Source organism: Garra rufa, chromosome 3, assembly GCF_049309525.1.
Source record: "Garra rufa chromosome 3, GarRuf1.0, whole genome shotgun sequence".
NCBI classification, from domain to species: Eukaryota; Metazoa; Chordata; class Actinopteri; order Cypriniformes; family Cyprinidae; genus Garra; species Garra rufa.
In genome coordinates, this window is record NC_133363.1 from 16,869,328 (window position 1) to 16,889,487 (window position 20,160).

A 20,160-nucleotide genomic window follows, 5' to 3' on the forward strand; every position below is an offset into this window, starting at 1 on the left:
TGTCTTAGGATTAATTTTCTTCAAAGTCTCCTGTGCTCACATAATGTATAGCAAACTGTCTGTGCTGTTTGAGTCAGAGGAACATATTTAGAGTATAGACTGGCACTTATTAATAATTGGTACGTCATTTTGTGTTTTTCAAAGTTGTTTTCCGAAGATCTTTGACAACCAATCTAATTCCTCTCACCTCAGGCTCAAACAGGAAATGATCTAATGACTAATGACAATGATCTATGACTAATTTCCTTGGAAAAAAGATGATGTTCAAAAATTATGTTTGCTCTTTACCATGGAAAAACAGGAATTATATGTATTTTTAAATAAATAGTTAAAAGTACTACATAGAAATTCCTCACCCAGCATCAAGTCTCAGATTAAATATCAATACTGTATATCTGATTGGTTGTCACTGTGCTGAGTTGCACAAAATATGTTTTCCCTCTAAAAATAAGTTAAACTATGAGAAATTTTGCTGTAATGTAGTATTTCTTATTTGTATTTATTAGTTTTAGTTGATTAATTTTAAATATTAAATATTTTGCTAAACTAAATAATAAAAAAGAATTCAAGTGCTTTAAGGTTCAAGTGCTTTAAGGCATTTAAGACATTATTTAGCAAGCCTGTTACCACCAAATCAATCATTTTAAAAAGCATTTTTGGCAAATCCAGGTAATTTAGCGCCAACTGCGGTCCGATCTCCTTAAAACTCCATGCTTGTTTAGAATCACCTGTTGCATATGTATTTGTGAAGTTTTGAGTTTTCCTTTAGGCTTTATAGGATTTGGGATAAATTTGGACAGGTTATAGCTTCCCAAAGGGTACATTTCAACATTTTTTTTGGTAATTATTGGCCAAGAGAGTCCTGAGAATTATACCGCAGTGTTTTTTTCCAGACTGAGTGAAAAACCTAGGACTATTTAGCAAAAGTAGTTTTTTTTTACATCTTCTCAATCATTTAACAAACAATTTAATTGACAGCAGTGGTTCTAGAGGCAAAGTTGTCTGGAATGAGGAGTTCTATCATATAATTTAATTTCAAGCAACGGAAATGTTTTACTGATAGATCTGGTCACTAGAAACCTGTTGCACTGTAATTGGTCCAAGAAACCTACCATGGTTGTGACCATTAACACCAAACAGCTTTACAAAATATATAGAAGGAGAGCAAAACCTATAGATATGTGTGATCGAGCTTGCTATTTCTCCTCTTCAAAACACTCATATGGGGCTTTTAGCTACTATCTATAGATCAAGAGCTGCTCCACATTTCAGCAGCAGTCAATTCTATCATGTTATGACAGGAGCAGTGAGGATGAATGAAATAACCCAGTTTTTATGCCCTCGCACAATATGAGGAAGTCTTCAACCCCTTTCAGACCCCTCGCGATAATAGCATGTTCCCTCAGATCAATAGTAGAGAGGGTGTACTATTTAGCGCCAATGGATGAAGTCTTTATGTGTGCAGCAGGAACTATGTCGCATCTCCTTTACCGTGGCCATTTCAGTCCATACTCGTCTATGTTAGATGAAAGCAGGAGCTTTTAAGTGGTCATTAGCAGTGCACTGCGCTCTCTCTCTCAGACAGCGACATCATAAGTACATAGAGGTGAATGAGGCAATCTTTCCTACATTTATGTTTTTCCCATATACTCAAGTACAATTAACTATTTTTTGATTCTTGGTGACCTACATAGTACATAACCATTATTGCTCTGAGCAGCCATTGAGAAACCAATTTGCATATTCTCTAAATACCATTTGCTTAGTATTAAAATCATAATTACTCCGATTTACAGCAAACATGGAGTTAACAATAAACCTTTTACATTTCCATTTTAACACCAAAGGCCTTCTGACCTTTCTGCTTAGCTACAGTGTGTATCATTAATAAAGCAAAGTCACCATCTGTTCCAATGGCACCAGCTATTGCTCTCTGCTATGAATAGAGTTGGTATTAATCTTCTGCTGCTCTCCACCGTACATCACATGACTTCATTCACCATCAGACAGACACTTAGGAGACGGTTAAAGCTGATGGTTGTGATGATCCTGATAACATCCTAGTTGACAAATGTATGCTTGTAAATGCAAATGTACGCGTTCCATTTTGACCACATTTTTGACCTTCATACCACATAACCTTGCTGCTTTGGCATCTTATGGTGTTTTTGAACATGTTAAGAGTAAAAGGCCCCTAAGAATGTTTTTTCCTAAAGGCCTGTTGACACCCAGATAAATATTCCGTATGAAAGTTTTCTGATAAACATTGTAATTTAAATGAGCAGCTGTTAATCTGTTGAGACTATCAATGCAACACATTTTTTTTTTAAATTTCTGTTTCTTGCACTGTGAAGAAAACTGGCCAACCAATAAGACTTGGTCATATTCCCAGAGCTGCTGAGGTTTCATAAAACTACAACTTGGTAGCACTCATTAACAATGTTTTGCTAAGTGACAGTCTTTGGGTTTCCATCCAAAGTTGGGAATTTAACTTATGCACAGAATTGTAATATTGCATAAAATAATTGTGAATAAGCACCGTTTCCATGCAATGAGTCAAAGAGAACAAAATCTTCACTTTCTGATAAACTGGCACTAAACATCACTAAGCGAAGAAGGAGAAGCCACTAAATATATAATAATTTCCATATATAATAATTTACTTGTGCATCAGAACATGCAGACAAAACACAATAAATGTGGTCATTTTTGTAAGTAGATGTTTTGGTATGCAGTCATGTGAGACAGTTCTGGGAGGGACTTTTACTGAAAAACTTTGACAATAAAGTATTTCTCTGGCATTTAAAGTGACAGTGCAACCAAAAATGAAACTTCTTGTCGTTTTAAACCCGTAAGACCTTCATTCATCTTCAAAATACAAATTAAGACATTTTGAAAAAAAAAAAAAAAAGCTTTCTGACCCTGCGTAGACAGCAACACAACTATCACGTTTAAGGCCCAGAAAGGTAGTAAGGACATTGATTAAAAACTTTTTTAACAATGCCCTTACTGCCTTTCCGGGCCTTGAATGTGGTTGTTGTGTTGCTGTCTATGCAGGGTCAGAAAGCTCTTGGATTTCATCAAAAAATATCTTAATTTGTGTTCTGAAGATGAACGAAGGTCTAACAGGTTTGGAATGGGTTTATTTTTTGGGCGAACTATCCCTTTAAAAATGACCATAACAACATTTCAGATTCCGTGCAACAAGATCAGTCCATTGGTTCATCAGTTTATGCCGCCCCATAGCACAAATTCACATAACTTTTTTGATGCGCATGCAGTGTTGTTTTCGTCAACGATGACGAAATCATTTCGTTGACGCCACTTTTTTTCATGACGATAACGAGACGATGACGAGATAAAAATGGCTCGTTGATGACTAAAACATGACGAGACGTGTGTGAGTTTTCGTTGACGAGACGAGAATAGACGAAAATGTTAGTGGGTGGTCCGTCAGACATTTAAAATGCATGACATTTCCGCTTATTGTGCATGCCAATTAAAACTTAAAAAGTATCTGACGCTATGGCAAGCCGTTTTAGCATTAAATACTCTTTGCTATACTAGTATGGCAAGCCGTTTTAGCATTCCATCCTTGTTTGTCTTTTATGTTCTAAAACATTCCTTCATTATTGTAATTATTGGTGAAAATAGTCGATCCTCACATTGTGTTGAACTATAGATCTGCTATTTTCAGAACTTATAAGTGACACTACCCAACAGCAAAATACTTACTGACCTACATTAATTTGTTAAAAGACTACTTTTTCCCCTTTTTTGACTAAAACTAGACTAAAACCTTTTTGACTTTTCGTCGACTAAAATTGGACTAAAACTATCACATATAGAAGTGACTAAAAATTGTCTAAAACTAAGAAGCATTTTAGTCCAAAAGACTAAGAGTAAGACTAAATCTAAGATGGTTGTCAAAAACAACACTGTGCGCATGGAACAATTGTGTTTCCATCTCCCATTTTTCGCATTAACCCTTTTTCACAAGTCAAAAAACACCAAGCAAGTGTAATACAGTTTTTTCAAATTAAAGGGTTTTTATTTGAAATTGTCTGATTTTGATGTAATACTTAAAAATATGCGTACAACCACACTCTGAAAAATAAAGGCGCTTTAAAAGGTTCTTCACAGCGATGCCATAGAAGAACCAGTTTTGGTTCCACAATGAACCATTCAGTGAAAGGTTCTTCAAAGAACCATCCCTGCTGACAAAACCAGCATATGCTGGTTAGGTATGTTTTGGTGCTGGGATGCTGGTTTTAGCTGGTTTTTGCTGGTCCTTTGCTGGTTTATGCTGGCCCTTTGCTGGTTTATGCTGGTCCTTGACCAGCAACATGACCAGCATAAACCAGCAAAGGACCAGCATTAACCAGCTAAAACCAGCATCCCAGCACCAAAACATACCTAACCAGCATATGCTGTTTTTTTCAGCAGGGATCTCTTTCTACCTTTTATAATCTAAAGAACCTTCTTTCACCAAAAAAATAACCTTTTGTGAAATAGAGAGGTCATTCAGATGTTAAAGGTTCATTATGAAACCATTTATTATTTATTAAACCTTTTTTTAAGAATGCAGGGTGATGGAAACACACAGCTAGTGAATAGCAGAGAAAATTTGGAAATATCCAACACATTTTTGACCATTGCATCACATATCTCTTTAAATGTAGCATCTCATGCTGTTTTTGAACTTGTTGTGAGTGAACAGCCCCTAAACAAGAAAATATTCAGTGCCACAAAAAACTATGTCATTGGCTGTTGAGACGGACACAAACATCCACATGCCATCAATGCAATATGTTCTAAACATGTTTTAATCTTTCTCCATTGCACTGTGAACAAAACTGGCGAACCAGTAAGCTATGATTTTTTTCTTCACATGCCCAGAGCTCTTGACTACATAAAAACTACGTCTTGGTGGTGCTCAAGAACAGACTATTATTTTGACACTGAATAGCAGATGAAGTATCTGTCTTTCTGTACACTTGGTGTTGTTTGATAAAAACAATGGAGAATACAAAAATCGTACAGTTTGAAAACATATAAATACTGTTTGACTTCCATCTCTGTATCGAGGAGGTGTCAGAAACGAAGTTACCGTACGCAATGTTTTTTTTTATACATTGATTCACGAAAATTGAATCGAACATTGTGGTTGGTGTAAACAGGCCTTAACATTGTGAAAACTTTCATGTGCAGTATTTAGTGTATGTTTCATAATATGCAATAGGCTATTGAATTCTAAATGACAGCATACTCCCAAACAGCCATTGCCTAGTCTAGAATACAAATGCAGATTAGCTGGGGCCTGATTTGAGCTACTTTTATAATACACTTGATTTTATTGATGATTTGACATGTTTTTGAATGTAAGCTCTTTCCCTAATCAAGTTCATAAAAGCTGTACTTGACTATACATGACTAGAAAACAGCTGCCTCCTTATGTTAGCAAAATGGCTGCCAAGTGAACTGACTGAGCCAGAGGGAGAAGAAAAACTACAGAGAGAAAGTCACGCACCACACAAAGCTGAACCAGAGATAAATGCTGAATGATATCATTTTTTTTTTCTCCCTGCGGCTAGACAGATGAACATTGATGGCTCGTCTTTGTGGAAAACTGTAATTGCTACAACTAATGTTTAATTTGCTCTCCGTCTAATGGATCTTGTCATTTAGGGGAAGCTATAAGCTAATGAGTGCCGCTATTAGTGTATATTATACAGGTCTGCATTATCAGTCTCTTCTCCCACTCACTGTCTGTGGTTCAGAACAAAGTATTTCAAAGAGCACATCTGAACCTAATGCATCTTGCTGTTCTTTTTGCAGCATTATGTGGTACTTTTATACCCTCATGCAGTTAACTAGCAGAGAGAAACTGTATTGTTCAGAGTTGGCTCTTTCATATCTCAGGAGAGTTTCCTTCCTGTACAAGTTCACAATCTTGTCCATTTTTATTTTTCAATTGTTCTTTTTTTTATTTTCAGATTTTTTTGCTTTTTTGCAAGTTTTATCGATCATTTTGACATTATTTTACATATAAATAAGATGAGATATTTTCTCTAGTGCTGCGTGCTGATTGTTTCAGTCTGGTTAGCAAAGAGAAAAAACTTGTTTTAGATGTTTTATTACCTTCTGACTTTATTGTCAACCACAGTTAGATAATCACATTTGAATGGCACGGTACATCAGTCATTAAATTTTCTTGATGTGCAGTTCTTTACAGCTGCTTCTTTTGGCAGATGCAAATGAAACACAGTTTGTTTAATTCAAAGAGTTGCTATTGCCAAAAGCGCAACTTTATTGAAGTCCGCAAAAGCAAATAATCTTGACACGTTTTTAAAGCTGCTTTGTGTCTTGAGTTTCACTCCACTGGTAGAAAACAACAGTCCGACGTCCTTAGATTTAACCACGGAGGCCTCAGCATGAAATATTTTGCATATCTGTGTGAAGATTGCAAAGCCTTGGACCTCTAGACGTATGTTAGTGATTAAAATGGATGGCCTCCCTGCCTCTGTATTTTTTGCATCTGCTTGGATTTTTTCCAGCTGCGCTTAAAAGAATAGTTGTGTAGTTCACACCATAAGAAATCTTTTTATTGTTTACTCACCAACATATAAACCCATATGACATTCACATACAGTTGAGGTCAAAACTTTACATACACCTTGCAGAATCTGCAATTATTTCACCAAAATAAGAGGGATCATACAAAATGCATGTTATTTTTTTTTTTTATTTAGTACTGACCTGAATTGATATTTCACATGACAGATGTTTACATATAGTCCACAAGAGAAAAAATAGTTGAATTTATAAAAATAGCCCTGTTCAAAAGACTACATACACTTGATTCCTAATACGGTTGTTACCTGAATGATCCACAACTGTGTTTTTTTTGTTTGTTTAGTAATTGTTGTTCATGAGTTCCTTATTTCTCCTGAACAGTTTGTGAATTTATACCTTTTCCAACAATGACTGTATGATTTTGAGATTCATCTTTTCACAAAAAGGACAGCTGAGGGACTCATATGCAACTATTACAGAAGTTTCAAACGCTTACTGACAGTTCAGAAGGAAAAACGATACATTAAGGGTAGGGCTGGGCGGTATGACCAAAATTTTATTTCACGGTATGAGAAATTTTATTTCACGGTAACGATATCTTTCACAATATATTTTTTTTTATATAGGTAGTTATTCCAGAAAATTTACAAAAGGGCTTTATATAATAAATAAGCTTGAATATTTAAGAAAAGAAAAGGACTTGATCTTATTTGATTATTTTGTATTTTATTTTTAACCTTATAAATATAGTAAACAAAATATGACTTTATATGAACAACAGTTTCACTGTATGTCACATTTCACAGCTTGATGTGGACAGAGCTTATTATTGTAAATCCACACAACAGATGTTGCACCTCTTTTTAATGACGAGTTCCTCCTCCTGCTCAGGATTTTCTTTTGAGCCCTCCTCGTCTGTTCGTTTCTCCTTTTCCATGTTTTTACAACCTCCCAGCGTATCCTTCAGTCTTGCATTCAACGGTTTGACCAGTCTCAGCCTCACGAGTGCTGCATGTGAGTTGGCCATGCCCACTTATTTACATTTCGCGGTATACACGGAATAACAAATTCTTTTACGGTACACATTTCATTCTGCGGTAACGATATATACCGTCATACCGCCCAGCCCTACTTCTGGGAAACATGTAAGTATCTTCTGTAGCTTCTGAAGGGCAGTAGTAAATGAAAAAAAAAAATTATATTTAGGCAAAATAAGAAAAATGTGCACATCTTTCTTTTCAAAAGTTTACACCCCTGGCTCCTAATGCATCATTTTTTCTTTCTGGAGCATCAGTGAGTGTTTGAACCTTCAGTAATAGTTGCATACGAGTCCCTCAGTTGTCCTTATTGTGAAAAGATGGATCTCAAAATCATACAGTCATTATTGGAAAAGATTTAAATTCACAAAAATGCTGAAAAACCAAATAATTTGTGGGAACTGAAGGATTTTTCTGAAGAACAGCGGGCAGTTTAACTGTTCAGGACAAACAAGGGACTCGTGAACAGCTATCACATTCAGGTAACAACAGTATTAAGAATCAAGTGTATGTAAACTTTTGAACATTTCAGTAATTTTTTTAAATAAATTCAACTATTATTTTCTCCTGTGGACTACACGTAAACATCTTTTATGTTAAATATCTTATTCAGGTCAGTCCTAAATAAAAAATAACAAGCATTTTGTATGATCCCTCTTAAAAATTAGCAGGCTCTGCAAGGTGTATGTAAACTTTTGACCTCAACTGTGAATATTTCTCTTCTCTGCAATCAGTATGAATGATCAACAACATGTTTTTCAGTCTAATTTTGAGGTGAACTGCTCTTATAAGTCAAACATATGCCTCCTGCGATTCAGCTTTCCATCATTTTTTCCACTTCAGCTGTTTTTCTCCAACTACATGCCAGACATTCTTCCATTATGATTGCATTTTTCATGTTTCTTTGTGATTATTTCACTGTTTTGTTGATTTCCTGTCATGGAAGCCATTGTGTTATGGTTTTTGTTTTGTTTTTTTTCTTTTTATGTGTTCCCTCTGTTCTGTTCTCCTTTGTTTTGCTCTCCATCCCTCCCTCCCTGAATTTCTGTGTGACTTCACTGTACACCCGCCTCCACCCTTTATTTCCGCTTTCACTCACCCGCTCCACTCACGCCACCCCACTGTCTGCAAAGATGTAGCCATCCCCTCACCCCCTCCCACCTCACTGACCCATGCTACTACTGACCGTCTAATGCCAGGCTCCAGAGGCAGCGCCGGTCCCACACCCTCCGCCCCACGTGACGTTGTGGCCTCCCTGGTCTCCACCCGCTTCATCAAGCTGACCTGGCGCCTTCCTGCTGAACCGCATGGAGATGATGTCAGCTACTCGGTCTACTACAGCCTGGAGGGCAATAACAGGCAGGGCATTTATGTGTTATTTATATATACACTACAGTTCCAAAGTTTGGGGTCATTTTTCAAACTAATTTTATTCACCAGTGATTCATTCAGTTACTGAAAGATTTCTGTTTAAAATAAATGCTGTTCTTTTGCACTTTCTATTCACCAAAGAATACTGGAAAAAACTAGCTGATCTCATGACGAAAGCATACTTGTGGGAACTTTTTCGCAAGACACCAAATATGTACCAATAAGTACATATTACCATATTTCCAACAGAAATGAACACTTGAGGCGGTAAAAAAGCGAGCACTTATAATCGTTTTCATACACAGTTATGATTACAGCTGCATATGTTTCGCTTTCTGAACGTAACAAGCTCGGTAGCTTAGCCTGCATGCAATTGGACTTAGGATGTGGAATCCTTGGGTATAAATCACATGAAAAACTTGACTCTTGATGAAAGAACTGAAAGATGAGAGATCAAAAAACAAGCTCAAATGGCATGCTTGTGATTGCGTTTTTATGTCACATTCGCTTTCGTTCATACTATCGGGTAGGTTTAGGTGTAGTGCAGATGGTACGTTGTTTTAAAACGTAACAGAGCATTAGAGTTATAACGCCACTCAATGAACATTTCAAGTCGGAACTATGGTGACATACAAAAACTGTGTCTAAAACTGACCATATGTACGTTCATCTGTTCTGGGGGGAAAAACGAACACTGTTATTGCGCCACTCAGTGGATATGTCACACTGAATATGTCACAAAATGTACATGGCGGTACGTATTTTGCATCTTGCCAAAAAGTTCCCACAGGTATGTTTTCATCATGAGGTCATGTTGGGAAAAATATACTACAACTGGTTTTAATATTAATAATAGGAAATATTTCTTGTGCACAAAATCAGCATATTAAAATGATTTCTGAAGGATTATTATATAAACATTGCCTTACAAAAGTTTAGGATCAGTAAGATGTTTAATGTTTTTTTAAAGAAGTTTCTTACGCTTATGTGTTCATTTGATCAAAAATACAGAAAAAAATGAATGTTGTGAAATATTAATACAATGTAAAACAATGATTAATTTATATCGGTAATTAAAGTTGATTTTTCTGAATCATTACTTCAGTCTTCAGTGTCACATGATCCTTCAAAAATCATTCTAATATGCTGATTTATTATTAGTGCTGGAAACAGTTGTGATGCTTAATATGTTTTTTTTTTTGGAGCCTGTAATACTTTTTTTTTTTATTCTTTAATTAATAAAAGGTTAAAAAGAACTGCATTTATTTAGAAATAGAAAGGCTTTCTAACAATATACACTCCTGTTCAAAAGTTTGGGGTGAGTAAATTTGTATTCTTTCTTTTTTTAAATAAATTTATACTTTTATTCACCGAGGATGTTACATAAAAAAAAAAAAAAAAAAAAAAACGTGATAGCATAGATATACATTGTTAGAAAAGATTAATATTTTGAATAAATTGTTCTTTTTAACTTGTTATTTATCAAAGAATCTTGAAAAAAAGAATCACAGGTTCCAAAAAAAAATATTTGGCAACATAACTGTTTCCAGCATTGACCATTCTAACAATAAATCAGCACATTAGAATGATTTCTGAAGGATCATGTGACACTTAAGAATTGAGTAACAGCTGATAAAAAAAATCAGCTTTGCATCACAGAAATAAATTATATTTAAAAAGTACAATAAAATAAAAAACATTATTGTATATTGTATTAACATTTTGCAATATTACTGTCTTTTTCAGTATTTTTGATCAAATAAATGCATCCTTGATGAGCAAAAGAGACTTTAAAAAACATAACAAGTCTTACAGATTCCAAACTTTTGAACGGAAGTGTATATAACATTTAAAATTTGATATATAGTATATAATTATGTAATACAGATCAAATACATTTCAATTTGACTATATAGTGAACTGACCCAGATGTTTTCATGACATTCACCCTCCAAGAAGCCTTTAATTATGAATGCTATTGATGCTTGTATTCTGTTGTTTTTGTTGCCATTATTATAAGTCACATGTTGTTCTTGTTAATATTTATAATGCCATTCTGTATGAGCTGTTATTGACTATAGAAGAATATAAGAAGCTTTGAACCAATGAATCAGCAGCCAGCTCCTGTTTCAGTCTCATATCCCATGTGTTTCTCTGACGCTCCATAGGGAGAGGATAGTGAACACCAGCCGTCCAGGAGAAATGCAAGTCACCATTCAGAACCTCATGCCAGACACCAAGTACTCCTTCCGCGTGGTGGCCCACAACAGAAACGGCCCTGGAGAGAGCTCAGCGCCTCTGAGGGTCGCCACCCAGCCTGAAGGTAAACTCTCCACTTCCTGTTCACATACTTATCCATTCAGAATGTGTTCAAATGAGATTTATGGACTAATTAAAATGGGATGTTTACTGACTTAACACATCTGCGCATTAAATTATGCTCTTGACGAATTTCAGAAGGCAACAATGCGTGAAATCAAGCTTGCGTTTATGCTCACACGCTTGTCTAGAATATGTTTTGGGCCTACGCGATTATGATGAACATTTTCTCTGGAGGGTTCTCTCCCTGATGCCTCGATGTCAGTTTAAAATCTCATTATATAGGTAAGCACAAGTAAACACCTGCTGGCTTTTAAGCAAACACACCTCTTGAACATCGCTGAAGGTATATGGCCCGACTCCATCAACGTGAAACATTATCAGCCCAAACACAGCACAGGAAGCTGTTTCTGGGTCAGACTTGCTCCTCTGTGCGTCCTTGGCTCTGACTGCTATAAGCACTTTATAATGTGTGTTAGCGGGATTCTGGCGCTCCCGGGAATCCCGCTGCGTGGAGATCAGCCTCTGAGGCTGACACACATATTGCTGCGAACATTATGAATGAATCTGAACATGCACACATACACAGTCGTAAAGCACACTTAATCTAGTGTAGGCGCCCCATGCCATCCTGTAAGACATCAGTATCAAAAGCAAGCGTTGATGTTGGACAGAATCGATGTCTGTGGAACTGAGATAAAGCGATTTCTCTCAGTCGTTTGAGATGCCAGAAACGCATGATCAAAGTTTGTAAATTGATTCATGTAAGACACCAAACGCAATTTATATTAAAGCTGGAGCATGAAAGATGGTTCAGGGTAACTATAACTGGATGACTGTAATCAAAAAGTCGTTGCAGCCATGTGGCAAAGTAACTAGAAATTGCTGGTTGGTAGTTGCTGGTTCAAGTCGCTGTGGGACACAAAAGGAAATATTCACGAGCGTTCACGCTGCTGCAGTTGAGGTCAAAAGTTTGCATATACCTTGCAGAATATGCTAAATGTTACATATCGTCCACAAGAGAAAATAATAGTTGAATTTATAAAAAATGAAAAAAATTTTTTACATACACTTTATTTTTACCTGAATGATCAGTTTTTCAGCATTTTTGTGTATTTGGAAGGTTCAAACGCTCACTGATGCTGCAGAAGGAAACATGATGCATTAAGAGCCCGGGTGGAAAACTTTTGGAATTTGAATATCGGTAAAAACTTATTTTGTCTTCTGGGAAACATGCAAGTATGTTCTGTAAAAAAGATGGAAAAATAATTTAAAAATTTAAAAAATTTAATTCTGTTCAAATGTTTTCACCCCCTGCTCTTAATGCATTGGCTTGAACCTGCTCTAATAGTTGCATATGAGTCCCTCAGTTGTCTTCAGTGTGAAAAGATGGATCTTAAAATCATACAGTCATTGTTGGAAAGGGTTCAAATACACAAAAATGCTGAAAAACCAAAGCAGTGCAGAAAAACAGTGGGCAGTAGTTCAAGACAAACAAGGAACTCATGAACAACTATCACAAAAAAAACAAAAAAACATTCAGGTATCAACACAGTAAGAATCAAGTGTATGTAAACTTATGAACAGGGTCATTTTTACAAATTCAACTATTATTTTCTCTTGTGGACTATATGTAAGCGTCTTTTATGTGAAATATCTTATTCAGGTCAGTACTAAATAAAAAATAACATGCCTTTTGTATGATCCCTCTTATTTTGGTACAATAATTAACATTTTGCAGATTCTGCAAGGCGTATGTAAACTCTTGTCTTAAACTGTATGTAGTGACCTGAGACTGTCATGTTCCAGAAAGGACATAAAAGCACCGTAAAGGCAGTCCATACTATTTGTAGGCTATATTTCAAGCCATGTGGTCACTATGTGGTGATTTTTAGCAAATAATGAATGTATTTTAGTCTATTCCTGACATGAAGCCATTGTATGACTTCAGAGGACTGGGAATATAGTCAATGAAACATATAAACCACTTTTATGATACTATGACGCTATTTTATGATGGCCCCTGGCTTTGTGAAAAAGAAGTGTGCTTAATTGTATTAAAGTGCACTTGTAGTGTACTTCAAATCTTGAAGACATATTGATAATTTAATATTAATAAAATAAGAAAACATTCCAGGATTTTTCTCTATATAGTGGACTTCAATGGGAGCCAACGGTTTGAAGGTCCAAATTTTAGTTTCAGTGCAGCTCCAAAGGGCTCTACACGATTCCAGACGAGGAATAAGGGTCTTATCTAGCAGACTAGATGACTTCACACATTATTTTTTGTAAAGGGTGTTTAGAGTGACTTGAAGTTGTAAATAGGGTTGGGTTGGTATCTGCTATTTCTGCCTACTTTAATGTCATTTTGTCAATTTAACATGCAATTAAATGTCTGAAAGTGTCTCATTTTTTTTTTTTTATGAAAAAAGCAGCGTGAACATGGTTCATAATTTCTTCTTTGGGGTTGCATGGAAGAAATCCATGATCACACGGGTAAAACAATTATGAAAGGATCAATTTTTGGTCAACGATTCCTTCAACACCAGGTTTCTCCAGTGGGATTGTCCCTGTGATAAGTGGGTCGCATTAGATAAAAGTGTCTGTTAAATGACTACTTGCCAGCTTACTTAAATATCGGCCTGTTGTTTTATGTCCATGCTATTTAAATTATATTATATTTCATTTAATATAGAGCTCCGTTTAGATTGGCCCTACATGATGACTCCCTGAAGGCATGTCAGTTGTGAGCACGTTGGAAAAACAACAGATTTAACGGACACTCTTCGAAGCCTATAATTGAATGTAATGATTCATGACCCTAGCAAGTAAACAAAAGTTAAGCAACATAGAATCTCATTTCCATTCTCTCCGCTCCGCTAAGCAAATTAAATCACGTCAATCCTGCAGTTTGAGCTGGCGTATGTTAGTCTGCATTCTGCCAGAGGTGTCTGCCGACACATGCAACTGTCATATGCTCAGCTTAGGAGAGATATCGCTCTCTCTATTCAAGTCAATTTCAAAGTGCTTCATTGGCGTGACTGTTTTACGAACGATATTGCCAAAGCATCAATGGAAGGATTAAAGACAAACAGTGACAGCCAATACGTGGCAGTAATAAAAAAATAAAATAATGTTGTTTTCTTATTTTTCTCCATTCTTTCTATTTAATAGTCCAGGTACCTGGTCCTGCTCCAAACCTACTTGCAGTGGTCACGTCCCCCAGTACAGTGAGTCTCAGCTGGGACATGCCCCTCATAGGCAATGGCGAGATCCAAAACTACAAAATCTACTACATGGAGAAGGGCATGGACAGTGAGCAGGTAAAACCATCTTCAGCCTCTGTAGTACACTCTTAAAAATGAAGATACTTTAAAAAGTTCTTCAAGCGATGCCATAGAAGAACCATTTTAGGTTCCACAAAGAACTATTCAGTCAAAGGTTCTTTAAAGATCCATCTCTTTCTTGCCTTTTTATAATCTGAAGAACCTTCTTTCACCACAAAGAACCTTTTGTGAAACAGAAAGGTTCTTTAGAGGTTTAAGGTTCTTTATGGAAACATTTAGACAAAAAAGGTTCTTTTATGGCATCGTAAAGCACCTTTATTTTTAAGAGTGTGTCATAGAGTGTATCATATATAAAAGCATTGTGATATTTGATAATACATTTGATAATTCCAAATTTAAAAATTTGTTTTATAATATTGACATTAGTAACTGTATTCATTTAGACAGTTTTTATTTTTCCTTTAGAGTCATTTGGATGTTTTATCCAAAGCTTCCAAGTGAGGAATGTATAAATATGTGGAAATAAATAACTCAATTCTGAATTATTTAAAATTTTTAAGTCAAATATATATATTTTTAACAACACAGATGTATTTATGCATTGTTAATTATTATTAATGAAATCAATAATTATCAGTATCAGTCAAAATGTTTAAATTTATATTTCAGCGCATTCTTAGTTTATAATTTTGTTTCTTATGTCGTAATTCAGCCTGTATCTCTAATCTCTCAGGATCTGGATGTGAACACACTGTCACACACCATGACTGGATTGAAGAAGTTCACGGAGTACAGTTTCAGAGTTGTGGCCTATAACAAACATGGACCTGGAGTGTCCACTGAAGACATATCCGTGCGCACATACTCTGACGGTACTTATAATTGTCTTGCTTATCAGTTTCCTCCATTCTTCCCCAAACCCCTGCAGTTTTTTGCTTCTCATAGTAATCGTAATAAGGGGTGTCATACAAGAGCTCTAGGCTATAAACAAAGCCAGCAATAAACCAACTATCATCTATATCCCTGTTGTTGTTACATCAACAGAGCAATATCACCAGGGTCCAAAATTCGCTTTATGCCACACCTGTGAGTGGTGAGTGAATTAAAAAAAAAAACTGGGCATAAAGATTTGTTACCACCTATGAAAATTTATTTTGCAGTTATTACAGTATAGTTCGACTGGGGACACATGAGCTTCCAGCCACCTGTTAAAAGTTTTATGCCCACTGTAAAATTAGTCTACCTAGGCCATTTTTCTTACAGTTTCTGCAGGATGGTGTCAGTTACCATTTTAAATTGTGTTGGCAAAAATGGCGTTAAAATGCCATGATGTAGTGCTACGAGAAATATGAAAGAAGCCATAGACAGTGGTGAAATTACAGTTTAGTGGTCATTATATAAAATGTTTTGGCTGCTTTGTCCTGGTATTAACCAGAATCAGAAACCAGTACACCAGAGAGCCATTTAAGACAAGATACTAAAGACAAAACCATTGTTCTTCCAGGTCAGTTATGAGACGTTGACTTCTTTCTGTCAAGTGGAAAGAAAATATCCAAAACATACATTTATTTGTTATGTTACTACTCTTTATCTGTTTCTGTGGATTTCAATTAGAATACTTTCTCAAAATGAGTTTTTTCTCATGCATAGAGTTTATTGTTCTGAAAATATATGCAATAAAGTGCATATTTAATTATTAATATTTAAACGTTTGAATATTAGAACATAAAGTTACTATGGAAGCCCGTTTCCAATACTAGATGACGACTTTTTATCTCACTATTCTGACTTTTTTTCTCACAATTGCAAGTTTACATCTCATGATTCTGAATTTTTCTCGCAATTGCAAGTTATACATTCAGAGAAATTAACCCACAATTCTGAGAAATAAAGTCAGAATTGCAAGACATAAACTATCAATTGTGAGAACATATTAATCTTTTTTTTTCCCTCAAAATTGGACTTTATAACTTTATAACTGACTATGAAGTCAGAATTTCAAGAGATAAATTATATCACGTAATGCTAAGAAAAAAATGCCAGAATTGAGATAAAAAGTCGCAATATTTTTTTTCTTTCATTTTTTATTCAGTGGCAGAAATGGGCTTCCATATGTTACAGAAAACACAATGTCTTAAAGGCTTTCTTTGCCCAAACATTCTGTAATCATTTCCTAACCTTAAGTTGTTCCAAACCTGTATGAGTTTCCTTCTTCTGTTGTGCACAAAAGAAGAATGTACAGTAGGTAATCAAACAGTTGACGGTAGCCATTGACTTCCATTGTATTTTTGTTCCATACAATGGCTAACATCAACTGTTCGGTTACCAACATTCTTTAAAATATCTTTGATTTTTCATTTTTGGGTGAACTATCCCTTTAATGTATTATGAATAGTAAACGGTGGAAAGTATTTTATGAGATGAGTAAAAAAACATGACCCTGTTCACCTGTAGTGTCTTCCCTTAATAAAAGCTGAGGATATGTAAACTAATACTCTTCTCCTTCTGTTCAGTCCCCAGTGCTCCACCACAGAACATGACGGTTGAAGTGCTGAACTCTAAGGTAAGTCTGAATGACTGTCAGGTTGTTTGGGCTCCGGCCGTGTGCCACCAGCTGCTGCTGGGTGAAGTGTACAGTAGCTCTGATGAAGGCGCTCATCTGTTGCTGTGATTTAACTGTGATGAGCAGCACATCTGTGCTCAGCTAGAATGCTGTCACAAAGCTTTACATCCTCATTCATTCTTCCTCTGTGTACACCTCCCCCTCTTTCTCGAGATACAATTTATATTTGTTTAGCTGCCGGGGAATACGAGTCTTCCTCCTGTTGTTTTTATTCATGAGTCTGTTTATATTTCTAGTCATATGTATACAAGTATCTTGGGCTTCAATAATACATTTAGCACTTTTATTTCATGCTGTTTGCTAAGGCAAACATGACGTTTGCTTTTGCACATCCTGGGAATTTCAACAAACCCCAGATCCTAAGTATTAAAGTCACCATGAAATCAAAATTGACAGTTTTTATTTTTCATGGAATATGTTTTATCAAATTTAATTTCAAAATAACTTCCCCTCCCTCTCACAACATGTGACTCCACAGTGATATTTTACTAGCAAGAATATTTGCATTTTTAGGGGTTCAACCCGTAAGTCGTAGACACTTGAAATTTGGAGGCATGGTAGTAAACACACCATCTATAACAACACCAACACTCGCCAAAATTGGCGTGATGGGGGCATAACTCCTAAACCATTCGTCGCAGACTCAAATGTCTTATGTTGGAATTCTTGGCTCCTGCCAAACAAAACGTGCTTCAGATTCGTCCGTCACCTGAAATTTTGTTGGCGAAAAGGACATAATTTTCGGATATTTACCATTTTTTTGAAACACCTTCTTTTGTGAACTAGTTCTAGGCTTTTCGCCTGATCAGAACCAAACCAGTGCAGGAATATTCCCTGGAGAGTGAATATCAATAATTATCAAAAAAACACTTGAACTTTCAACACTCTGTCACTTTTGATTGGAATAAGATATCTTCGCCAAACTCTCAAAGGTCTGTGAGAAATTTGAAAGAAATCGACCTCTGGGGAGAAATATTGCATTTCTCAAGGTCATAAACAATTGTATACTGCACGGTTTTTCAAACACAATATTCATATCATGCGATAGGCTTTGACTCTAGAACCACTGCTGTCAGTCAAGCTGTTTGTTAAATGATTGAGAAAATGTAAAAAAAAAATACTTTTGCAAACTAGTCCTAGGTTTTTCAGTGAAAAAAAAAAAAACTTCTGTGCATCCTCGAGAATCCATAGGTCAATAACTAGCCAAAAATGTTGAAACATACCCTTTGGGAAGCTATATCGGGGTCATTTAGAAAAAAAATATACCCAAAAGCCTATAAAGCCTAAAAAAAACCTCAAAACTTCACGAAACTTGCTGAGCACATGCAATAGGTGATTCCAAACAAGCATGGGAAGTATCCAAAACATCATATTTCTATAGTAAATTACCTGGATTTGGCAAAAATGTTTTGTTTTTTTAAATCATTGATTTAGGTCATTACAGGTTTTCTAAATAATATGTAATCTTTTTTTTTCTTATTTGAATAAAGTTAAATTTTTGGTGATTTTGTAAAGTGTTTTTGTTTTATTTTTATTTTTTTACTTTTTATTTCATTTCACTTGTTTTAAAACTACATTTTATTTATTTATTTTTTAAATGGTTTTAGTTTTAGTTAAGTATAATAACCCTGCGATTTTTGGACAATAGTCCCTCTCTTCCAACAACCATTAAAATCGCAGCAATTAGCAAACAACAATACATAAATCCAATCAAATCCTAATGAACCAAAGTAGGTTTAGGTTATATATACATTATCCATTATTAGCTATATTTTATGAGTGTTTAACAGACAACATTGCCAAAGCAAAGCAGATAACAGACAAAACACCATGACTAGTAAAAAAAATATAGATTAATTAATTAATTAAAGAATTAAACTCTAAACAATAAGTAAATCCACTTCACCAGCTAATTACACTTCAACAGCGATGCTATAGAGCTACTAACATGAGAGGACTGCTTGCTTGTATCTCTGCCACATTAGATCTATAGGTCAAGACTTAAAAGTAAAACACACTCGCAATAGCATATAAACCATTCAGCAAAACCACCTAACAATGTCCTAGCAAACACCCAGCGCACCCAAGTACAATGACAGCTAATTTTGCACAGGCACAACTGTAACAATCCAGTTTAACTGCAGTCTCTTTGCATTGTGGGTATACACAGATTCACACTCTTTCAAACCTATAATGGGTTTTATGGCTCAGTAATTAGCACTGAATAATAAAAAGGGTTTAAGTCCCAGACAGAAGCTTTTTTTTATGGGTTTTGTATATTGCATGAGACGATGGTTAATTAGCGGGCTTCTACGGACTGTTTCAGGACCCCCTCCTGTGGTCCTGGGGTGCTACGCAAAAGACAGGGGGAATTGAGTCTGGGTGCGTATAATGAACACAATGACTTACCGCGTGTGAGGCCCCCACTGGTACCACTGTGCACTCCTGTGACCCATAAGTCAATTAATACAAGTTTGTTTGGCTGAAAACACAAGCAGTAGTTAGTGAGGTAAACTGGAATTGGTAGGAAATTGAAATACAGTAATTGCATACATGGTGCAGATTTAATTCGGTTTATTCCCTCACGGCCCGCGAACACGGCAACTGTGGATACTGTTAATTAATTCCCCACCCACGCTGGGCGGCCCCTCTCCCTGCCTTCATTATCCCAGCAGGCACCACGGGCCCTGCAGCTAGCCTCCTCCATCCATCCTGAGCCGCATTCCCGCAGGCTCCTCTACACTTCACAGCTTTATCTATTATTCATGGGTTCGGTGTGGGCCGGTCTCTGCCGCTCGCCCAATGCCCTCTGCTGCAGGACTGATATACTTGCACGTGCTTTATGTGCGAGATGATCACGTTCTCTAATGGATGCCTCAGGGAGTCGATGACTTAGAGTTAGATGCCTGCACTCTGAATTGTTACTATGGTGACTTTGCATGTACTG

The 20,160-nt window shown here is 36.0% G+C and overlaps 1 protein-coding gene across 1 annotated transcript in view; it reads left to right on the forward strand.

Annotated features, from left to right (window-relative positions):
- Window positions 1–20,160, forward strand: part of LOC141331513 (neogenin-like) — a 73,010-nt gene that overhangs the window by 23,838 nt on the left and 29,012 nt on the right. Inside the window, exons 6-10 of the mRNA XM_073836572.1 lie at window positions 8,747–8,972; window positions 11,153–11,307; window positions 14,478–14,626; window positions 15,324–15,462; window positions 17,104–17,153. Of these exons, the coding sequence (XP_073692673.1) occupies window positions 8,747–8,972; window positions 11,153–11,307; window positions 14,478–14,626; window positions 15,324–15,462; window positions 17,104–17,153 (719 nt within the window). The remainder of the gene's footprint in view (window positions 1–8,746; window positions 8,973–11,152; window positions 11,308–14,477; window positions 14,627–15,323; window positions 15,463–17,103; window positions 17,154–20,160) is intronic.